At 38.2% G+C, this 24,255-nt stretch overlaps 1 protein-coding gene across 1 annotated transcript in view; it reads left to right on the forward strand.

Moving 5' to 3' along the window:
- The window catches only part of SPATA6 (spermatogenesis associated 6), a 41,274-nt gene extending 17,319 nt beyond the window's left edge, over positions 1–23,955 (forward strand). Inside the window, exons 8-13 of the mRNA XM_087719701.1 lie at positions 1,810–1,888; positions 5,709–5,746; positions 6,895–7,076; positions 14,876–14,975; positions 16,165–16,283; positions 23,591–23,955. Of these exons, the coding sequence (XP_087575827.1) occupies positions 1,810–1,888; positions 5,709–5,746; positions 6,895–7,076; positions 14,876–14,975; positions 16,165–16,283; positions 23,591–23,768 (696 nt within the window). The 3' untranslated portion in view covers positions 23,769–23,955. The remainder of the gene's footprint in view (positions 1–1,809; positions 1,889–5,708; positions 5,747–6,894; positions 7,077–14,875; positions 14,976–16,164; positions 16,284–23,590) is intronic.
- The last annotated feature ends 300 nt before the right edge of the window (positions 23,956–24,255 follow it).

The following is a 24,255-nucleotide window of genomic DNA, read 5'->3' on the forward strand; positions in this document are numbered from 1 at the left end:
GGCAAGCCATTTCTTTATTGTTGTCAATAAAATTGATTTGAGGATGAGATTCCTAGAGTTCTGGTGGAGTAAGAAAGACAAATAAGTGTGTTGGGACTAAGTAAAAGTTTAAATCCAAACCTATGCCATTATAGTAAGTTTGAATCTATCAGTTCTCTGTTGGAAATATAGGCTGAAGAATTGGCTGCTGGATCATTGTAGCATCTAGCATGTTAAAAACATCTTGAAAAATGTAGAATGGTGCCCCTCCCCAAGAATTTATTGCTCAACCTAGCTATTCTGTTTCCAATCTTTCTTTTTTAGGGAAGGTTGTTGAGTAGGGATTGAGATATAGCTTCAGAAAATCTTGAATTAAATAAATTACTTGGAACCTTATCCATTAGGATTCTGGATTAAATATGAAAAAAAAATTGCATCAGCCACCATATTAGGTGATCTTTGTCAGAAGTGGGAAGGTACATATCCTACTAAACCTTTCAGCAACTTTCAGTAACATTGTCCATGGTATCCTTATGCATAGGTTATAGTAGATGGGAGTGGGGCACTATGTTGCAGTGGTTTCTTTTGTGGCAATGGGGAGGTAGAAGTTGAGACCCAAAGTTATTTTGTTTGGTACTGTCTGAGAAGTCAAACCTCCTCACTTACAGTCTTTTTTCTAAAGAATAGCTTACTTCTGAAGATTAGACTGGTCACAGCCTGAGTTTAGGGAAAACTAAAAACATGGCTTTTTAAGAGAGCCTGGAAGAGGAACTCATATAAATTAGGAACACCACTTTTGGTCATGCCTGAATGTTTATTCTCCTTTTGTGGCCATAATTTTCTTAGTAATTTTCTTTGATGGTGTTAGACAACTTTTTGTCTAACGATTTTATTTTAATGTTTTTATTGAAAGTAAGAAATATTTGCCAGTCAAGGTTTTTCTGGATTGGAATAGCATATAAGTTCCAATAAATGAGTCCACTACTCTGACTATTGTATCCTGCAATACTTGAAGCTTTCCAGTGGCTTTCAAGAGCAGTCACATGTAGAACAAATTGTAATAGTTTAGCTGCAATGTGACACAATCGTGAGTACAAGGGGGATGGGGGAAGCAAGCAATTTCTGTAGGCAGTCTCTCTTTTGTTTGATATACCCCACCACCATATTTACAGAGTACTGTAAATAAGTGCCATAATGCACTCATGGCTCCCAGCCTTAGGTTGCAGCATGATTGCATTGGTTTTGATGTGTATAAGACAGTAAGCAGACTCTTGAGCATTACAGAGTATGGGCAAATGTGTGGTTTCATAAAGATATAAAACTGATAGCCTTGTCTCTTTCCAGCTGGAAAGCACCATTGCAGTCATGTGATTTTCACATCTATTTATCAAATTTATATGCTGCCTATGTCACTATCTAAATGACTGGGCAGCCTACAGATAAAATCCATAAAACTATATAAAAAGACAGTTAAAAACCAAAGTTAATAAGGCCGAGTGAGTGCCTTCAAGCTACCAACTATCCCAAGATTCCATACCACTCTTGGTTCCCTTTATCAGTTGGCACATCCAGGTCTTGATGCTTTTCTGGAAGGCCAGAAGAGCATTCACTCTGAGGGCAAGATGTTCCATAGGGCGGAGACAATAGCAGAGAAGAGTCTCCTCCTAGTCCATGCCAATAGAAATTCTTTAACTGACTCGGCTGTTAACATACCCTCCCTTCCTGACACTTAGTGACAGCTTTGCTTATTGGTGCAATTACCGGATCCAAATATGATCATTAAAAGAGAACTACCTATATTAAGTAGTTTTAATAATTATTTAATTTTAGGTTGAGGAGTTGACTCCCTCACCTGATGTTCATACTTGGTGTCGTTCTAAGGACAATAACAAAGAAGGAGCACCTTATGGCAAGTATTTTGTTAGCATTTAAAACCTATTTTAGTGGCCTTAATTATTTTTTTGCTTTGTCTCCTTCATTGACATTTCTGGTTCAGGAGCAAAGTATTTGATTTCTTACATTTTCACTGACATTACATGTTTTACAAAATACTGCAATTTAAGTGTTTTATAAAACTACTAATGCAATTCCCTTTAATTGGCAGCAATTTCTTAGTAAAAATTTTAAAAGTCACTACATTCAGTTTCTTACCGTGGGAATTTTGTGACTTGTGTCACCCAGTTGATATAAAAACATAGCTCTGTAGTCTTACAAAATAAACTTATACTACTTTTAGGAAGTTCGATCAGTATATTACCTCTTGTTTCCCATTCATATCTCATGGATTATGTGTTTCTATTGCTTCCAGTAATTCCTGTTATCTGTTCAGGGAAAGCTATATTTTTGCATAGAGTTTTCTTATAGCATTTGCCTCTTCACTTGCCTACTTTGCAGTTAAACTATTGTGTGTCCTAGAAGTATTTTTGTTTGTTTGTTTCTGTTGCTATTAGGATGCATAGTTTTTAGCAATCAATATATGATTCTGGTTGTAAAACCTTCAGGAGTCTGAGAAGGGAGAATGCTTTCATTATAGTTAGTCCTCAGGATAAAAAATAATTTCTAAAAATGGACTGTTCTGTTTGACAGTCAAGCCTTTTTACATTATCCACATCCTGTATAGTGTTTTAGACTCTGATGTATACTAAGCCATTTCCATTTTAGCTGCACAGATAACCCAGAATCTCTCCCCTCCACACACACACACCATTATTTTTGGAGATGTGGAAGCTGTTTGACATTTCTTTCCATGTTGCAGTGGTATGGGAGAGAGGAAGAGTTTAGAGTTTTATTGGTTTTGTATGCCGCCCACTCCCGAAGGACTCCGGGCGGCTTACAATAAAACAGGGAGAGGGGATAAATAAGACAGTACAAGACAATGCAACAATTTAAAAATACAGCAACATTTACAATTGAAGTGGATCCGGATACTTCAACAGTCCCCAGCCTGCCGGAACAGCCAGGACTTAGTAGCTTTACGGAAGGCCGGGAGGGTGGTAAGGGTCCGGATCTCCACAGGGAGCTTGTTCCAGAGGGCCGGAGCAGCAACAGAGAAGGCCCTCCCCCGGGGGGTTGCCAGCCGACATTTGCTGGCAGATGGAATCCGGAGAAGGCCAAGCCTGTGTGATTGAAGACATGTCCCAGTTCTTTGCATAATCACAAAAGAGATAGAATGTAAATCACAGCTTTTCAGTGATATCTAATATGGAAAAAAGCATGAATATGAAAAAGCACTAAATTTCTTTAAATAATTTGATTTTGTTCATATATGTTATAGTATAAAATTGATAAAGTAAGATAGAAATAGTTGCTTTGCCAATTGTGCCGTGTTCAATAACGTTAAAAGATTATCACAAACCAATACACTTAAATAAAAGCTTTGTGGTTATATTTAAAAAAAAAATTATTGGCTACATTCTACTTCTATAGGATCTGGTATTTTGCTCAAGAGTTGGATGGGTGGATGGATGTATAGATAGATACAAAGATAATCAAGCTACTTCTGATTATTAGAATTAGATCTGAATTGCTTTCATGCTGATATGTCTTGTGGGACTACCCACTTCTGAGGAACTGAGTATTGTAAATGATATAATTCAAGGGTAACAGTTCCTGAATGGGCTGCAACTAGACACTGTTTTGGAAATCAGGAGGTGAGATAAGGGCAGGACTTGGATGCCTCAAGAGACCTTGCATGCAGAAAAGTGATAATAAAAATATTAGCAAGGAAGATCTTTAGCTAAAAAAATTGGAAAAGAAAGAAAGTGGATGACTTATCAATCTTTCTTCCAGTTGAGGAATAGAGCTGCTGACCACTATATAGAAAAGCATTATTCAAAAAGAAAAAAATCCAATCTTGTAGATAAGCTTTCTAAAGCAACAAAATTAAGAATCAAAATATTGAAAGGTAAAACTGAATATCAAAATGCACATTCATACATCATATAACAGAATACATGCTAGGATCTTACTTGTAGTTGATCTCAGCTGTGTTCAGCTGTGTCATGAATGGAATGCTAGGTGGAATAAAATTGTATCTAACTATCTGAAAGTTCCTGGTTTTCAGTAGTAGAATAATTTACACTTGTGACTATTTATTAAGGGTATGGCATACAATGTCAAGAGAATCTACAAATGCTAACTCTACAGACCTCTCAGCCTAAATTGCCAGTTCATTCTGTTCAGTACTTATGTGCTTATCCTTAGTACACCCCAGGGAGTGAACTACATTATACTGGCTGACTAGTGGTGCTCAGGTTGCTGGCTCTTCTGAGCTCCTTTGCCGGGCTCACTTCACCTCGCCTTGTGTTGCGTTGGCTCATGTCTGGCCAGGTGAAGCGCCGGCTCTCCGCACTCACGAACACAGCTAGGTTTTTCATCTACTTGCAATATTGCATGCTTCCGAAGTGCTGGGTGGGCATGAACCAGGGAATGAGCAGTGGGAACTCACCTTGTCTCATGGAGCTGAGCTCGAACCGCTGGAGTGCAGACCATTTCTGGCTGGCAGTTCCCATGTCATTAAGCCACTGTGCCACTGCATTCCCACAATTTTGATTATTCAAATTGAGAATGCTGCCTTATTTGAGTCCTGATAATTGCAGAGCTGTATTGTTCCTGATCCTGGCAGCATGCAAGAAATCTATGCAGGAGATGTGAGAGCTGAAGAAAGATTAGGAATAGAAATTGAAATTGGCAAGCAAAATATATTGTGCTTCTTTCTGGATTCTCCTCCTACTGAAACTGAATACACCCCTTGCCTATTCCTAGTTCCTCTTCAGTTCTCATACCTGGATCACATACATATCAAAACACAATTTTGAGCAGCCTCCTCTCAGATGTTGGAATGGGAAGGCATGTTCAGTTGACTACAGCTTAGTGGGATGGGAGGAAGTCTCTAAAATCTCCCTATGTTTCAAGTTTCAAGTTTATTAGAATTTGTATGCCGCCCACTCCCATAGGGACTCTGGGCAGCTCACAACAGACAAGAAACATTTAATTTTAAAAAATAGAGATAAAAAATAAAAATACGGTATTAAAATTCATGTCACCCATTCCATCTAAACGGGGCTGGATATCAATCAACAGCCCCAGGCCTGCCGGAACAGCCAGGTCTTGACGGCTTTACGGAAGGCCAGGAGAGTGGTAAGGGTCCGGATCTCTGCAGATAGATCGTTCCACAGGGCCGGCGCAGCAACAGAGAAGGCCCTCCCCCGGGGAGTCGCCAGCCGGCATTGTCCGGCTGACGGCCACCGGAGGAGACCCAACCTGTGCGAACTTGTTGGTCATTGGGAGGTAAGTGGCAGGAGGCAGTCTCTCAGGTTGTCAGGTCCTAAACCATGAAGGGCTTTAAAAGTAACGACTAGCACCTTGAAGTGCGTGCGTTATGATGGTTGCTTGTTTTAAGAGTAGAAGTCCAAAAAGAAGAGGGATTTTATTGAGAAAAATATTTCAGAGATACTGTCTTGGAGCCAGAGGCTCTTGTATTGATTTGAATAATTATGTCACAAATATAAATTCTTATCTAAATACTAGTTTAAGTGCTTTATTACAATTAACATTGTGGTATTCCAGCAAACTAGTGTTCTCAGTCATTATTTAAAGGTTTAAATGATTGTACTTTTTCAAAGTACTTTGTGTATTTTTAAAAAATGATTTTATATCTGAATATTCTAATACTACTATCATTGTAAATAAAAATGCTTTAATTTTATTAACTTTTTTTTCTTTTTAAGATCCTAGCCTTCTTGGTAGTTACAAACCCAAAAATAAAGTGAGTACAGAAACAGAATACTTTATTAACTACAATTTAATCTCTCATTACTTTTTTATTTCCTGAACAAAATTGTCATTCAATTGTCAGTGAGTAGTTTATATGTTAGAGTTAAGATATGAAAAATTCACAAAATTAAAGGATATTTTTTTATTTCTTGATTGAACATCTGATATACTCAAACCTATCAAAAAAAGTAGAATGTAAGATTTGGAACTTGGAAATGATAGCCAAACCCCCTACTTAGCTGAAGAATGCATTACTGCAGGGCTGTCAAACTCCTAGCTCGCAGGCCGGATGCGTCAGGCGCTGGCCACGCCCACACCTGGTTTAGCTAAATGGGGCAAAAAAGTTCTGATAGTCATGTGACGCTACCGTGACGACATCCCTGCTTTACTTTATCATTCCCAGCAGGTGGACTCAAGTCTTTGTTTAGAAACCACTACTCTCTTCTGAAATAATCCATTATTCAGTAGCTTCATATCTTTACAAATATTTTCCTTATGCTCAATTAAAATCTACTTCATAATAATTAAAACCCATTGTTTCTTTCATGTCACCTGGAGAGAAACATACTTAGAGCTTCCAACCACATTTCAAGTATTTCTTCCAGGCTCTTTATGATCTTGACACTCTATGACTGTACTCAAGTTTGTAGTGCCAGTCTAGAAACACAGTTCCTCAAACTAGACAAAATATCAGACCAATGCAGATCTGTTTTATACATACTGTTGCCCAGTTCAGTCCTTCCCATACTTGGTGTTTTTGATTTTTTTCTACTCAAATGTAATATGTTACATTTGTCCTTGTGAAATTCATCTTGCTAGTTTTTGCCCACTTATTTCCTGTTGCCTAAAACAAGGAAATATATTCAATTTTTTGTATAAAACAAATTTAACACCTCTCACATAAATATCAGAAATTTAAAATCTGTAGTAGTAATATCAAATTACATGACTTGACAGAAAAAATAGCATTGGCAATGAAAAGGATTGAATTTTCATTTCTGCCTTCACAGTCATTCTAATATATGATGAAATGTATTTGTTACATTGTTAACAGTGAACTATGAGATCTAACCAAGACATTAAATGTATTATATCTTCTACAAATATCATTTGGGATTTTGTATGTGTGTTTCTAAACAGATTATTGGACCGCATCATGAGAAATATTTTGATTATTTTCCCGATGCCTATGAGAAGCACTTCCTCACAAAAATGAGCAGTAGGCAGATTTATTCAAATCGTCTGTTAATGCATTCAGCACCTGCATCATTGCCGAAATTTTTTTCAACTCCTATGTTAGATCGCTCATCTCTTAGAGAAAGGTAATGACACATATTTTTGGAAAATTTAAAATAGCATGCTGTCTCCAGGTTTATACTGAATGTTTAAGTTGGTTTGTGCTTTAATCGGGGTCTTACTTTTTAAGAATATTGGCCATTGTTTAAAATCTGATATGGCAATCAGTAAAAAGTTAAGTTTGAATTGTACCTAGTATTATTCCAATACAGCAGTGCATAAATCAACATTGGTATTTAATCAGCATTAATTTATCAGTAAAATATAGATAAATTCCTTATTAGCAATGTCTACTATTAGACTAAGGAGCACCTGATAATAACAGTCTCTATAGGTCAACCACTGTCGTGTCCAAATGCCTTTTATTCAAATATATACCTCAATCTTCTACAATTTGATACCCTTTAAGATAGGAGTTCTCATATTATGGGTTGCAGCTCTGTTGTTGCAAACAAATTTGATGGTGGACATTAAGCGGGTAGGAGGTGTGGAGAACTTTCTGAGGAAAGCCAGAGCTTTGATAAATTACTTCCACTTTACGTGGACAAGCCAGCTGTCTTTCTGTATTCTCTGAATGATTATTTGGTTGTCACAGTAGCAGCCTCTATCTGGAGTAAACCTAGGCTTCATGATCTCTTGATTCTGCTGCTATACATTCCACTTGCAAGTCCCACCAATTGCCACCTTCTTTTTTTCTGCTCCACCAATCAGTGGAGCAGCAGCTAAGAGCCTTGAATTCTGATGATTACAGCAATAGAGGCAGAAAAGAATTAAAAGAGAATTTGGGTTTTATGGATTTTATTCTACAATGGCAGATCTCACAACATCAGGGATGTCAAAGACAATTCATAGCCGAGAGTCTTTAAGTGATGGAAATAACAGCCTTTGGATCAGTGGTGGGTTCCGGATCCCATTGCAACTGGTACGGTTGCAACAGGGCCCGGTGTCCACCACATTAACCTGTGCAGCGTGCACGCACACACACGCAGTGCACACATGCATCCTTATCTCTTGTGACATCTCTGCGATCTCCAGCTGATCAGTGGAGCGTCATACAGGGGCTGTGCAGTCTGCGCGTGGAAGTGCTGAAGAGCTCAAATACAGGTAAGGAGCTCCGCCGGCCGGATGGGCCCTCCGGAGCACCATACTGGAACAGTACCCGATGCTCCAGGTAAGCACCGATATGCCCATACTGGGGCGTACCACCTGAAACCCACTACTACTTTGGATGCTGTTCCATTGGTGGGAGAAAGGAGAAGGCAGTTGGTGGAAAAAGAAGATGATAACAGAGGAGGTGATAAGCAGAATGGAGAGCAGCACACTGGAAAGTTCTCAGAAATCCAAAATCTACCATGGACAAGGCATGCTACTAGGAAAACCAAAACAATCAGTTGGAGAATAAAAGAGACAATCAAGTTTTCCAAACACAGCTTGGAACTTGGACATGGCACTGACCAACCTGGTGACTTATACACAGAGTAATCTAGTAATTTATTTATCATTTAAACGAATAAGACAAATTCATGTATTACTTAAGGAATCATGGAGCACAAAGTTTGAGGGCCCCCACCTTACGAAGTACTGAGCTATCCTGGTCCACATGGGATAAACTAAAATAGCAGAAACTGAAGTTTCATTTCAGTGTTATTTCAAGATTCATTTGTCTCTTAACGCAGTACCAAACTATTTTTTGTAAACACAGGATGAATTCATTATATTTTAGGATGATCCAGATATCAGAAATGAATTCTGCAATCTGTTTTTAGTGTGCCAGATTTTCCGTATTGTAGCAAATTATGATAATACTGCCTTTTAACTACTCTGATGTCCTGGGTCATTCACACAATGCATAGAGTATTTCCAGCAATAATGTATAAGATATACATTTTTCCCTCTAATCCCAAATGGACTGAGAGACAAGGAAGACTGCAAATCACATACTGTCTGACATGAAATTAAGTTCATGAGTTATTTCCAGTTTAGGAGAAATTGGAAATGTCTCTGCTGATGGATTTGAAAATTAGAGTAATTCTTTATGGATGGGAGTAAGGAGAAAATTCATACGTTGACATTTTCTTCACCCTTTTTCTATTTTGCATTTCCCTAAATTGGTACTAAAAATTAATATTACAATATTATTTATTCATTTGTTTTAATGTATATAAATAATTGTGCTTGAGTTTGGATACATTGGGTGTTCTTATTTTCCTTCATTGTGCAACTTGGTGTTGACAGATTGCTGTCACATGGCTACAAGGGCAGACTCAGATTTATTTGGCTTTCAAATCCATTCTTCAATATTCCTTTCTACTCTTTGTGATCTACCAGTATCTTTTCTTTCTTTTCTTAGGTTCAGAGCCTTGAGAACCATGTGGTTTTCAAAGTTTTTTTATTCTTTTTTTTCTTAGTTGCTTTTTCATAGTTTTGTTGCTTTTATTTTTATGTTTTTGTGTTCAGGTCAGTGATCATTTCTTCTCTAAAGGATTGGAGGTCATGTCCAACTTGTTATCCAGGGTTTGAGAAAGGGCTGTTTTTTTAAATGCAAAGTTTGTTCAGCCTTACAAAATAATGTATCATTTTATACCTCCTTATTCTGGCTGCAAGATATTAACACTTGTCATTTGTGGAAATCACATCCTTACAATGAAGCCTTCACTTCATTGCGAATCCATTTCTAGAGTCGGGTGAAGCTCAACAAGCAGGAGTGGTAGATCAACTGAGAAAAGTTTTCAGAGAGTTTGCAACTGGCTTGGCTCCAAATGCCCTGCTCTCTTGCTACTACCTAGTTATTTTTCTACTCTGATGATGGAAGGGATCAGAAGCTTGCCCAGTAGCTACATTTGTGTAAAAATTTACAAGAAAGATTAATTAAAGAAAACATCTTCTATAGTAACCTTCCTTCAGGGGTATCTCCCAATAAGGTGGACTTTCTGAGCTCAAGTTGGTAATCATCCATATTTTTGTGAAAACCCTTAGTTGTTTTAAAAAGAAAGTTGCCGAGGATTCTAAGAAGCTACAAAGCTATATTATAAAGCCATGCTACTCATTTCTATTTATTCATGTATTTATTTATTAATTACAGTAATTGGGGGAGTAACTTACTCGGTATTAGTTAACATTACTTGATAGACAAAACTACCAGGCTGGCCTATAGATTAAGAAAGATATAGCTCATCACAGTTACTCTTGACTTTTACAACGTATCTGTTATAGTTCATCAGAACTTGATTTTGTCTATTAAAAGTTAAAATAATAGATCTTTATAGTATTTTTGGAGAAATTAATTTCTTAATATGTGGATCAGAATCTCTCAACTTATATTCAAAATACTCCAAGATATTTATCTGAAAAGACATAATTACCTTATTTGAAATCACTGTTTAATCTGGTAGCCTCCATTTATATAATACCTCAAAACATTAAGCACATTTTCAACTACACACACACACACCAAAGCAATTCAAAGAAATTAAAAAGAGGAAGAAAAGGGGAGGGGAGGAAATTCCAAAGATACAGCTGAAGATACAATCTATGAAAATGTATATAGTATAATTTTTTACATAAATGAAAAAAATATAAGTTACCATACATCTTTTCCTTAGAAACAAGGACTAATATCATGCTTCCAAATATACTTGTACTTGTTTATCATTTAAAAAAAATCAAATGAGTTGTTACTGGTTAGTGAAGGTAAGGAGCTCAAAGGGTTGAGTGATGGCCTGGCTTTTAGAAGATAGTGGATCAATTGATTGCTACTGAAAAGTGGTTGTAAGGCATAGAACAATTAAGCTGTAATCTCATTTTCTTTATTCTCTAGTATCTTGGGGCACTTGCATTTAGTTTATTGAAGTTAGCCATTCACCTTGTTGTTTATCGGTATTTTCTGGATAAATAGCTGATGGTAAGACTTGCTGCTCAAAATACTTAGGACTTCCCAGTATAAGTCTTGCTACGGTTGATAATTATAATTGATCATTATAAGTTGCTCTTTTTAAATGTAAACTGTTGTTGCCATAGTAGGTAGCCAATTAGACAAGAACATTTTTAGGGAAAACACAATCCTTTATTCTCCACCTGCCAACTTACTCACTTAAAAGAGAGAAAAAATGGACAAGGCAATCTTTCCCTCACAGTGGCAAAGAAAAACTGCTCTTGAGCATAAGAAAATGGCTTGCTTCTCCTGCTAGAGGCACCTATAAAAAAATCTTTTTTCACTTATGTTTTCTCACTAAAAGGGTTACATGTAAGTCAGGCCTATCTTCAGCAGAAAATGACGGTTTTTTAATATAAAAATGATTTGACATTAGTTTTGTTACATATATATTTATACATAATACATTAATAATTTCAGCTGTGCTTTAGACTAATTCATAGATCATTTCTCAACATACAGTTCAACTACACAAGGTGAACTCCCATAACCCCCAGCTGCTTTTTGTTAGCACCTTTACATTAAGTTAAGACTTTTTTGGGTGCAGAAATGTGAACCTTGCTGAGTTCAGTGGAACTTACAATTGTGTATAGCATTGCTGTCTTAATGCGTTAAATTCAAGCTTTTTTCACTGTTGAGTTCTCAGAAATTCATTTTAGCTACTTCAGTTGTAGAGCAATTTCTTTTTAGCCATAGAGTAATTTCTTTTCACAAGACTCCACAATAGTTGCTTGCACTGTAGATGTGCATGTGTTCCTGTATTATATTGATCCCCCCCCCTCCTTTATGGTAGTTTGTCCTGGTATGTGCACTTTCTTTCTCTTCTCAGCACAAATCTTCTGCATTTGAAACTGATAAATGTATGGTTGAATTTGTGAGGTTTTTTTGGAAGGGGAAAGGAGTTAATAAAGAGCCACAGTGTTTTGCAGAATATATTTGTGATAATTTTGCTAATATAAAATAAAATATATCATGTTTTGTGCTAATAAGCAAGCAGGCATTTGTTTGAAATTCTCTGCTTTGTGCCTACGTATATAATAGTAGTACTGACTTGGGAATGAAATTCATTGAAATGAAGTGGAATTTACATATGAGTAAACAGGCATAAAACTGTGTTACATAATTTCCCATTTTCTATTTATAAATATGGAAGAGTTAAGTAGGCACATAAGTTTTCTTGATTTTTTTCCAGTTTTTGTACAAAGTATGCATTTAAATCTGCATCTTTTTTTAAAAAAAAACTTTCCTACAAAAAGAATAAGTGCTTGAGCTACAGTATGTTATCAGATGTAATCATATTGTTGATTTCTATCAATAGAGCAACTTTAAAATAAATTATGATCAGTCTTCTATTGATCTGGCTTATTCCAGGTGATGATGTCCTATATACAGTCCTTGTTTAGCAACCCAATTAGGATTGCCAATTTGTTAAATCAAGCAGTGATTGAAAAGATCACAATTTTATTATCTTCAGCTTTCCATCACCACCATAACTGCTAAAACGTAGCAATCACTGAATGAGGAATACATACAAAATGTTTAAATAAGGTATAGGAGTCAATAACAATTTAAACAGATATAAAATATTTGAAACCATGACAGAAAAAATAGTTCTAGAGGTTTGTTTTGTGAAAGTAAAGTCAGAAAAATAATATATTCCAGCAGCACTAGAAGAAAATAGTGTTCTCATAATCCTGTTTCTAAGATCTAGGCAGTGATAATCAACTGTTGTTAGAGTCTTTGCATGATGGGAATATTTTTATTTATAATTTTAAAAATACAGTTTAAATATAAGCTTTAGAAAATGATTCCTATAGTCTTTGAGTTTTTATAACCTACAGGTTTTTTCTATGGTATCTTGTGCATGGTATACATGCTACCATAATGATTTAAAGGGTTGCCTGGTTTTTCTAATTTCTAAAATCATGTATTTACAAAGTAACTGAGATTAGCAGAGCAGAGCTCTATATAACAATTTCATTATCACTGATATAAATATTTTCATTAATATTATAAGTAAATATATTCATTTAAAGGAAAGTTATCTTAAATAATACCAAGTAATACTTGTTTTCGTTTGGAAGATTAATACAAAGTGATCAGTAAACATTTCTTAAGCTATAGCGCACACTAGTGGATTTTTCTGTCATTTCAGAAAAAAATAAACATTTTATAGAAAAGGATTTTTGTATCATATATTACAAAATTAAGTGTGATTAAGTCATGTGCATATCATAGAATTGCAACATGTATAAAGTGGAAGGGATATTGTAAGTCATCTGGTTAAACTTTATTGCAGGAGTCCTCTAAACCAGTGGTCTCCAACCTTGGCAACTTTAAGACCTGTGGACTTCAACTCCCAGAGTTCCTCAGCCAGCAAAGCTGGCTGAGGAACTCTGGGAGTTGAAGTCCACAAGTCTTAAAGTTGCCAAGGTTGGAGACCACTGCTCTAAACCATCCGGATCCACACTAGTCTTAGCAGATTTATTTCACTGCTAACCAGTTTTTAACGTCAGGAAATGTTGCCTAATATTCAATTTGCATTTCCTTTTTTAAAAAATTAATCCCCTCATCCTTTTTCTGTCTTTGGTTTTAAAAAAAACCAGAGCTTCCCAATCCTGAATCGACTTTGATCTTTCTGTAGGTGCTTATATTTGTCACCATTGAATATCAACCAGTCAAACTAAATTTGAACTATTGACCGTATTATCGTAAGGTGTTGATCAATCCCACTAATATCATTACAGGGTTAATAAACACCAGTTTAGTTTAATTCCATCTTCTATGTGATCTGTAAAGCTGAATGGCTGGGGATTGCTCTTGGGAAACCTCATCAATATACCTTTCCTGAAAAAATGGAAAATAAATTTCAAGCACTTTTTGAATGCAACTGAGCCAGTTAAAAATCCACTAAACCTTAGTAACTTGCATTTATCTATTTTGGCCACAAGTCCAGAGGAGACTACAGATAGCCTCAAAGAAGGAATTCAACAGCTGTTAGATATACAGCCACTTAGCCCTGGAAAGGAAGAGGGGTGAAAAAGAAACTCAAGATTGCCCTATCTTGATTCTCTTTCATATAAAGGCAGAGAGAAATTCTGTCAAGTTTTCAAGATATTGTTAATATACTCTGCATCAGTGAAGAATTTCAGTAGATCATGTGAAGTCTGTTTCCTGATCTGGCCTTGACACTAAGATACAATAATCCTCTATATTGGATGCTTTATTGAGGTCAAATAACAATAGTTCCACAACATTTCCTGGTCTAACTAACTAGGTACTTTATCATAAAAAAGGATAAGATAAGCTGACACAGTTTATTATTGACAAATCCAAGATGACAACTGTTAATGATAGTATTCTTTTCTAAACACTTGTATATAACTGGTCTGAATTTTCTTGGATCCTCCTGCTTTCCCTTTTTGGATATTACGGCAATTGCTCATCTCTGCTCTTTTGCTATATTAACTAACTTATTTTCATTGTTACCTGATACTGTTCTGATACTATAGTGGCAAAGATGGAAGTGAGTGTAACCATCTGTGGTATGCTTTGCAGTTGTAAAATATTATATTGACTATATGCTACATATTACCAAAATTAAAACTGTCCAGTGTTCTCTTTCTACAATGGCCAAATATGTGCATTTATAAAGTGCAATTGCACTCTCCTGTTTGTAATCCTCTCCAATTGATACTAAGAGACATAACCTCTTTCTTTCTTTCTAAAAATAATATTTGGCCATGATAACAAATAGCTATTTATAGCTTTATCTTTCATATCTATTTATAAAAGTAAAAATAATGTGTTGTACTCAATATGTTAATCCATGCTTATAATTTAAAATCTTCATATAAAGTGTCATAACTCGTTATGTTTATTTTTGAATTTTAGGTATTATACAGGTTGGAGCACACCAATAAATGGGGATGAGATTCATAAACGAGTGAAAAATATTTTAAGAACGCACAGTGCAAGGCAAAAGCTAACATTTGTAAGTCTGAAAATCAATTGGCATCTCTGTTTCTTCCTCAGGTTTTAAGCAACAAGGTTTATTAACCATTTCATGTAATTGCCAAGCTTTCAGCTATAGCAAACAGAGGTTCACTATTCAGCTTGCTAGTTCCTTCAGGCATTACAGTTTCCGCTCTCTGGATGCTTAGAGCATACCTATAACTTCTAAGAAAAGGCCGGATGAAACAATTTTTCAGGAAATATCTTCCTCTTTCCAAAGCACCATTCAGTATTACATGGAATAGAAGGGCAATAGGAGAATAAAGAATGCAGTTCTGTCTTCTAATTCAGTTTAAATTACTATGTAAATATACAATTTGTTCATTGGTATGGGTAAATAATTCAGGGGATGGAGCTCTCTCTTGCTTTGTGCCAAGATTTAGAGAAAAAGGAAGCACATTTAAAGAAAAAAGAAATGTATCTATTACAAATTTAGTTTGTCCAAATACCAGCATAGTGGCATGTTTAGAATTGGTGGGTGAATCTCATTCTTAGGCAGCTGGATATTCCTCTGTTGTCAGCTACAAAATAATCCTCCTCCTCCTCCTCCTCCTCCTCCTCCTCCTCCTCCTGCTCCTCCTCCTCCTCCTCCTCCTCCTCCTCCTCCTCTTCAATTCATACAGAAGCTATAAATAGGAGGCTTAAAGTATATCCACCTTAGGAACTGGAAGACATTCATATTTGGAAAGGTGAAGATAATTCCATTGCTGAGATTTGTGCAACCTTATCCTCTCAATATTTCTTTGTTATAGTAACTTGGGAAGAATCTTGTTTTCTGTGGAAGGGGAGGTTGTCAAGAAATTGATAATGAGGCACACAGTGAGGGATTCTACTTTTTTCAGCTTTTTGATTAGGACTAAATAGAAATAGTTCATTTTCTATGAATTATTCACAAGTGCCTTTCACTTCTAGTTTGGCATCTAGGGAAAAGTTGTCTTTGTAGACGTCTGATATAGAATAATAAATAGCTTCTAATTATTAAAAATATAGGATGTAGATTTTAATGTCCACATATATTATTAGTCTTAAATAAATCCTATAAAAGTCAATGTTACTCCCTATATTGCTGGGGGAAAGAGTAAACTTAAAAATAACTTAAATACTTTTTAAAAAGTAATATGTTTTTACTATCAGATAAAATTAATATTTTTTAATTCTTTATTTCTTAGGATGAGACTTCTTTGTCAAAGGAAGAGTCTGCTAAGACAAGAGACTCCACTAGGACATTTGATTTCAGAAAAAGAGATTTTTCACATACAGATTCTTTAAACAGTAATTTTCAGAATAGGTAAGGTCTCTTTCCATTATTGTTTCCCTCTTCCCATTCCTCCTCCACCCCCAGTTCTCAGTCCAACCCCAGATTCTCTCTGAAATAACTTTAGACCTTATATGGTTAATATTATGTGCATACCATAGCTATTAGAACATCTGTTGCTTTTAGTAGATGCAATTTTCTGCCTTTCTCCTTGTCTTTTGCTTCTTCCTGCATAACATTACTTTAATGGCATAATAGCCATTGTATCTTTGTAGCTTTCCATGTCAGTGTTATAACTGGGATAACTTAATAATGCCCAAAATTATGTAGATGTGTTTTTGATGCAGGTCATCCTTATATTACTAAGTATTGTTTCTTTGTGCGTATAAATAAAAGCCACACTACTATGATTTAGGGGTCTTTACAGGGCATTGATGTCACTGGAAGAATAATCCCTTTACTGTTTCAGTGGGAACATATCAAATTATACTCACTCCGACTGTTAAGTCATTTAAATTAGCATCAGTTACATTGATTAACATTCAGAATTTTAGGCTGGAGTTTTTCCAGTCGCCATTTTATACCAGGAATCGAACCAGGGATGATTTGTTTTTTATATTAAAGTTTCTCCTTTTAACTGAGAACCTAACCCATACTTTGATATTACCAACCACTCACGTATTCTGAATTTTTCTGTAATCCATATATGTATATTCTGATGCAGTGTGGGAGATGCAACACATTAATAAATAATTTGCAACTCTTACAGATACAACATCATTGAGAATAATTGACTTTGAAATGTTAATATTCAAGTAAGGTCAGGGGCTGATGGCTTTGTCTCATCCTCTAGGCCAGTCAAGCGAGTTGGGAAATAAGGAGGCTCAATGATAGTCTGACAGTTTCAGGTCTGAAGATGTCCTTATAAATAGCATGCTAAAGTAGAGTTCAAAGGAGAAAGTAATTTTGCTGACCAAATGTTCACACTAAAATAAATGATTGAAAACCTCTGGGATTTCCCAGTAGATATGTAGTGTTGAAATATTTAGTATGAAAGTGACTTTGAAAGGAACTTGTGAAACTCTAAAGGATATGGAACAAAACCATGTGATAAGTAGATGACAGGTATTTCTGAAAGTGGAGTCAGTGCCATTATCCTGCTCTTAATACAATTTCTGCTTGTAATCCCCAGAAATGCTTCACTTTAGCTTGTCAGAGTACTTTTCAGTTAAGATAGCATTTTTTCCAACATGGATGTAGATCTGTCCATTTCATTGTGGGATTCTTTGTGAGGAAGGGATGGCCAATGGCCCTGCATGAAAGTGAGTGCTGACCTTGTCAATATGCTGATCTGAAACCAACAAAAATCACTGCCACTCTTTGTAAGTAAGTCTTAGGGTGTGTTGTGATGACTAGTTTTATGTGAAGGAGCTTGAATTTGTTAGAAGCCGACTGAGTAATACGTTGGCAAATCCAGATTATTATGGATAGTTTTAAGTAGCTTGTTTCAAATGCAAGCCAGGAATGAAAGTGTGAAAAACTCAGAATTGGCTCGTACAGATATGTTTAGGGTGTAATCAACCAACTGTTGTCTTGATTAATACCTTACTGGTAAAAGCTATTCTAAAAATGTGGTTCCCCTGAGTGAAGAGTGATGAAACCCTTTATATGAAAGGGAGGGGCTAGGAATGCTGTTTCTGTTTCTTTTAAGTCACACACGTGCTAACTTTATTTATTTTTGTCTTCCTTTCTTACACTTCAATATCATTTCCTATCTTGAAGTTTGTAAATAAAATGTATTTCAGTATAATGAAGTGATATAAAATGGAAATAAAATGTTTAAAAATCCCTTTCTATAATATTTATATAAGAAAGACAAAGACACATATCTTCAATAGGTAAGTGTTGTGACTCAGCAGAAGTTTGCTGTGAGTTGAGTCGGGATGCAGGAATAACAATGCAGCTGGGGCTCGTTAGTGTGGTTTTCTGGAGATAAAAGGACTGATGGTGCCACACCCTGGTTGCAGAAGTCAACGTTCGTCGTTCGTTCATGGTTCATTGTTCATCGGTCGTGGTTTGTTTGTGAGAGTCACTTGGATAAGTGATTTGCTTTCTGTAACCCTGATACAAGAAGACACTTGGGGGAAGTGATCTGCTTTCTTTCTGTACACCTGGTTTGGGCCGTAAGAGATCTTTGTTTTTACATTCTGTTATCTTCTTGCCAGAGACTTTATTTATGTTTATTTTGGGCTCGCAGCCAGTCTGAGCCGAGGACTGATAAAGTTATTTCCTTTTAAGTCTGTCTGCCTATCATCTTTGAACGAGCGAAGAAGGGGGTTCAGAACAGATTGACTTCTGCCAGACAAGCCTCCATTTGATTAATTATGGAACAATTAATTGCTGAAAATAGGCAAATGGCTCAACAGATATCAGTGTTGGCGGATCAAATTGCATAGCTGCAGAGAGCTGCAAAAAAAAACCCAGCCAAGGAGGAAGTGCCCAGTAGCCATGCCAGATAAATATGATGGGAGTCTGGCTATGTTTGCCGCGTTTCTGGGACAATGCCAGCTGTTCCTGAGTTTGAGAGCGGAGGACTTTCCCACTGACCGGACGAAGGTGGGATTCATTGTCAGTTTGCTCTCAGGCACAGCTGCCCGTTGGGCTACCCGCTTCTTAACTCAGCCGAGCCCTTTGTTGGATGACTTCCAGGGCTTTTGTCAGTACTTTAAACGGATGTTTGAAGATCCTATCAAGGGGGAAACATCAGCTGGAAGTCTGAAGTCACTGCAGCAGGGGAGTGGTTCATTGCAGGACTATGTTAGTGAATTCAGGCTGCATAGCCAGGATTCCACGTGGAATGAACCAGCTCTTATGGACACATTTCAGGATGGATTGTCTGAGGCCTTGCAGGATGAACTGGCGAGGGTGGATAGGCCACCGACATTCGACGCGTTGGTCCACTTGTGCCTCCGGATAGACGCCCGGCTGCAGAGGCGAAGGCCTCGCCATGCATTCCAGGAGACCACCAGCATGCCGGTTCAGCAAGGGACTGCAGTGGACTGGGAGGAGTCCATGTAGTTGGGTGCTGTCAGACCTAGAGGGTCACATACTGAGATGGACAGACGACGTGCTGAGGGATTGTGCTTCTACTTGGGGATCTTGGACACCTGGCAGGAAGTTGCCCCAAGAAGAACAGAAGGGTTGCGTGGACTGCAGCCGACCCTCAGCAACGCACTATCATGTTGGACAACCAGCATGTTTGTGCAGCCGTGATACCCCCTTCGCACAAGGTAGCATGCATTCAGGGTGTGTGGAATCCCAGGGCGAATGCCCTGCCTAGTAAAGTAGAGAACTCTGACCCTGCGAACTCGCTTCCACCTCTGACTGTTCTACCCGTTGCATCCTGTGCTGCCGTTTGTCATCCTGTGAGCATACAGTCTCTGATACGGGATGCGCAGTGGGGTGACGACTGGGTGGAGCGATGAAAGGCGGAAGTAGGGCCAGAGTCCCCATGGACTTTGGAAGGGGATCTTCTGAAGTATCAGGGCTGGGTCTATGTTCCCGCAGGGCACATCCGTCGACGGGGGCTCTCGCAGGTTCATTGCGCTTCTGCATTGAGACATTGGGAATTTTTCTGATCGTTGCACCTGGCCTCCCGTCAATTTTGGTGGCCCCATCTGAAAAATGACGTGCGGAGGTGCGTGGAGTCATGTGCCCAGTGCCAATGGGCCAGGTCTGCAAGGAGAGCTCCGCCAAGATTCCAGCCTTTGTCAACCCTGGTCCCCGCAGCACTGGACTTTGTTTCTAGGTTCCCGGCGGGGTACCAGTGTCTTGGACTGTGTTCCATGGAGGCCGTCACCAACCCTTCTGGGCCGCACCCCGATCGTCGGAACCGGGGGAAGGGCCCTGTGGGAGGGGAGTGGCTAGGCAGGAGTCGGTGGAGCTGCCGCCAGACTCCGACGGCAAGGGGTCATGTGGGTTGGCCTTGGAGAAGGTGGAGGACCCTGGACAGGGTGTTAGGGCTTGGCCGGAGCTGTTGGAGGGGCCGCCAGACTCCAACAGTACGGGGGCTGGTGGGTCAGCCATGGAGAGAGGGTGGAGGACCCTGGACAGGGTGTTAGGGCTCGGCCGAAGCTGTTAGAGCTGTGGTCAACCTCCGACAGTATGGGGGCTGGTGGGTCGGCCTTGCAGAGGGTGGAGGACTCTGAACAGGGTGTTAGGGCTCGGCCGAAGCTGTTAGAGCTGCCGTCAACCTCCAACAGTACGGGGGCTGGTGGATCGGCCTTGCAGAGGGTGGAGGACCCTGGACGGGGTGTCGACGCCGTGAAGGGCGGAAGGAGACGTGGTGGCCACCGGATACCTGGGGAGTCTTGGCTCAAGGGGATTGTTCCTGCAGGTATTAGGGAATCACGACAGAGGCACCACAGGAAATGAGTGTGGGCCATATTATGGACAACCCATTCCGACTGCATCCAGACCGTCAGACCCGGGGAAAGGGCCCTGCGGTGGGGGATAGTGTTGTGACTCAGCAGAAGATTGCTGTGAGTTGAGTCGGGATGCAGGAATAACAATGCAGCTGAGGCTCGTTAGTGTGGTCTTCTGGAGATAAAAGGACTGATGGTGCCACACCCTGGTTGCAGAAGTCAATGTTCGTCGTTCGTTCATGGTTCATTGGTCGTGGTTTGTTTGTGAGAGGCACTTGGATAAGTGATTTGCTTTCTTTCTGTACACCTGGTTTGGGCCGTAAGAGATCTTTGTTTTTACATTCTGTTATCTTCTTGCCAGAGACTTTATTTATGTTTATTTTGGGCATGCAGCCAGTCTGAGCCGAGGACTGATAAAGTTATTTCCTTTTAAGTCTGTCTGCCTGTCATCTTTGAACGAGCGAAGAAGGGGGTTCAGAACAGATAGCCTAATAGCAAGCACTTCACGGACGTTCTAGAGCAGAGTTTCCCAATCTTTCTTGCTTTGTAGACTGGGTGGCCGGAGGGAGAGAGGGGATGGATCTGTGTAAGTGGCGTGCACACACGTGCGCACATGTGCAGCTCTATTTGCACAAATTGTGGGCATGTTCACCCATCGCTCATGCAAGTGGGGATGCATGTGTACACGTGTTCGTCTGCCACTTCCACAGCCCAGTTCCTAAGAGCTCAGGCCCAACAGTGGGCCAAAGCACAGCTGTTGGGGACCCCTGTTGTAGAGAGAAAATTTCAGGAACAGGACCCGTAACAGAGGTTTCACTTATGAATAATTATAAGGTTACATTCTGTTAATCATGCACATCCAGCCTCAAGTCTCTTTGGTAGTCTTCCTGATCCCAAAATTAATCATGCAGGAGAAAACTATTAAAACACTGTCTATGGAGGTTCTCAGTCAAGATTGTCCCAGAAAGTGCTTTTTTTCCCAACGGCAACTGGTTTTCCTTGATTTTTCTTGATGTTTCACTTCTCATTCAAGAAGCTTCTTCAGTTCTAACTAATTGGTAAGGAATGGAATGGATTTATATTTTTTGCAATCAGTCAGTTGTTAACGTTCTGAGGGTTCTTGGAATCAGCTAGGGTTAACCTGTGTCCTCATAGTCACCTGAATTAGGGAAATCAGGAACACATTAAGATAGAAGACCAAAACACCAGACACAAACAGGGCAACATTGTATATGCAGTGCAGTGCAAAATTGTACATTGGGGAAATGAAACAACTACTATGCAAATGCATAGCACAGCATAGGAGAAACCAATGCAACAGGGATAGAAATTCAGTAGTCATTCTGCATCTGAATGAAAAGAATAGTAAAGTTCACATTCTGGACAGAAAAGACCACTGGTTTGAAAAAGGAGTCAATGGGGCTATCTGTGTTAAAATTGATACCTCTTTCAAGGATGTGTGTGTAATGACAACAACTCCTGTTTACAATGCAGCCTTTCAGTTTGCACTCTGATTCAAGTGACTCTGAGGATACAGATTAACTCCCATCTGGTTTCAATAACCTCAGAGTGCTTACTGCAAAGAATATAAATCCTTTCTATTCCCTACCTGTTAGTTAGAACTGAAGAGGCTTCTTGGATGAGAAGTGAAATGTCTTCAAGAAAAATGAAAAATGAAGGAAGCCCAGTTGTAGTTTGAAAAAAAGCATTTTGGGGGACTATCAAAACTCTGAATACAGTTCATTCATGAGGATTTGTGTTTAGAACATATTTTTATGAATAGAATTAAGACTATTAAGACTATTCAAAGTTCCTAAGAACATATGCGTAAAAGCAACTAAAGTTTATCTAAAAAGTTACATGTTATTATGTAGGCAAGGTCAAACACAGGCATAGCAAGGATTTCACCCCAAACCAGTGGTGAAATTCAATTTTTTGTGGGCCACTCTGGGGCCAGTCAGAAGTGGCATTTGCCAGTTCTCTGAACTACTCAAAATTTCTGCTACCGGTTCTCCAAAACCAGTCAGAACCTATTGAATTTCACCCCTGCCCAAAACTCTTTACTGCTTAGGATAGAATAAGAGTTTCTCTCTGCCTCATCTTATACCAAACCAAAACAAAGCAAGGTTATTTTGAGTTTCTTTCTCACATACTCTTCTTTCTCAGGACTGATTAATCTTTTCCCAAAGTCTCCCCTTAACGTACCTACCTCCTCTACTCCCAAGGCAGGTCTACATTTCTTCAATCTGCATCTCTAAGTTTTGTATCTTCGCAGTGAGGAGAGGAGAAGGAAGTACAACTCCTGTGTAAAATAGACTAACAGGGATATGTTAAGGGTCATCCAAAGGAGAACAACAACAAAAAAAAAAGAATTTGCCTTTAGTAGCATGAAAGGTGCAAAGTATTGATACTTTTGGAGCTGCATTTCAGCAGGCTAGGGCTTTTTATATAAAAATAAGCACGAGGTAAGGAGGCTCCCATGTTATTTGAAGTGTGAAAGAAGTTGTGCAATGTGTAATCTTCAGGCATAATCTGATACTGAAGTGAGAAGCAGACTGATAAGCAGAAGCTCTAATCAAGTAGATTAAAATGCAGGTGCAGATAGAAAGTAATAACATCATACACTATTCCTGGAAAAAGATCATCATCACTGTCTAGAGTTTTCCAGACTGGCAAGCAGCACATCTTATTTTAGCATTATGTGCCTTTTTCTAAATGGTATTTCATATAAGCAAATATTTGCCATAGACATTAATCCTAGTTTATGAGTAATTAACACACAATGCAAATTATATAAAGTGTAATAAATAAATGATAAATGCCTGTTACTCTTTTCTGAATTTTGAAAAGTAATGATTTGCTTTATTTTTATTTTTATTTATTTATTTTGGTCTGGGTGCTTGTGGGCTTTGCCAGTTCATTCAGCCAGCCAAACGTCATGGTTCATTTGGATAATGATGAATATTGGACCAGTCAAGTTTCGGAATATAAAAACAAGCCCCACAGAGCCATCTTTGAAGAAAGCCTGGGAAAAATCTATCGAAACATGTACAGAAAAGCTTCCAGCTCACTTTCAAAGAATAAATCAAACTAAATTCCTAATAAGTGCTATAGAAGAAAATGAACAGTGTACAAGATCAGTATTTTTTAATTATGAAGATTATTATTTGTCTAATGACTGTATTCTATTTTTTAACGGAACTGTTTTTACATAAGTATGTGAAATTTTTGAGGCTGGGATTTTCAATACAAAAATAAAATCTGGAGGATTTTTATTACGATATATTGTTTTGTTATGAATTTATAGGCATGCCATAGTTTTAGTTTCTCATTCTCAAACATCAAATTTTCAATTAAGGAAAATCAAAGTCATTTGTCCGTGATTTTGCACTTGCACTATGCACAAATCAGTGATGTGCGGTGAGGTTTATGGCTGGTGAGACACTGACACAGGGGTTTCAATTTTTTTTAGACTTGTGGACTTCAACTCCCAGAATTTCACAGCCAGGCATGCTCAATTCCAATTTAAAGCGACAGCATTTGTTTTTTTCCTTTGCGAAAAAGTTTTCCTTAATTCTTTT

Source organism: Thamnophis sirtalis, unplaced genomic scaffold (genome assembly GCF_051295495.1).
Source record: "Thamnophis sirtalis isolate CommonGarterSnake01/CBP01778 unplaced genomic scaffold, rThaSir2_p1.2 scaffold_7, whole genome shotgun sequence".
NCBI lineage: Eukaryota > Metazoa > Chordata > Lepidosauria > Squamata > Natricidae > Thamnophis > Thamnophis sirtalis.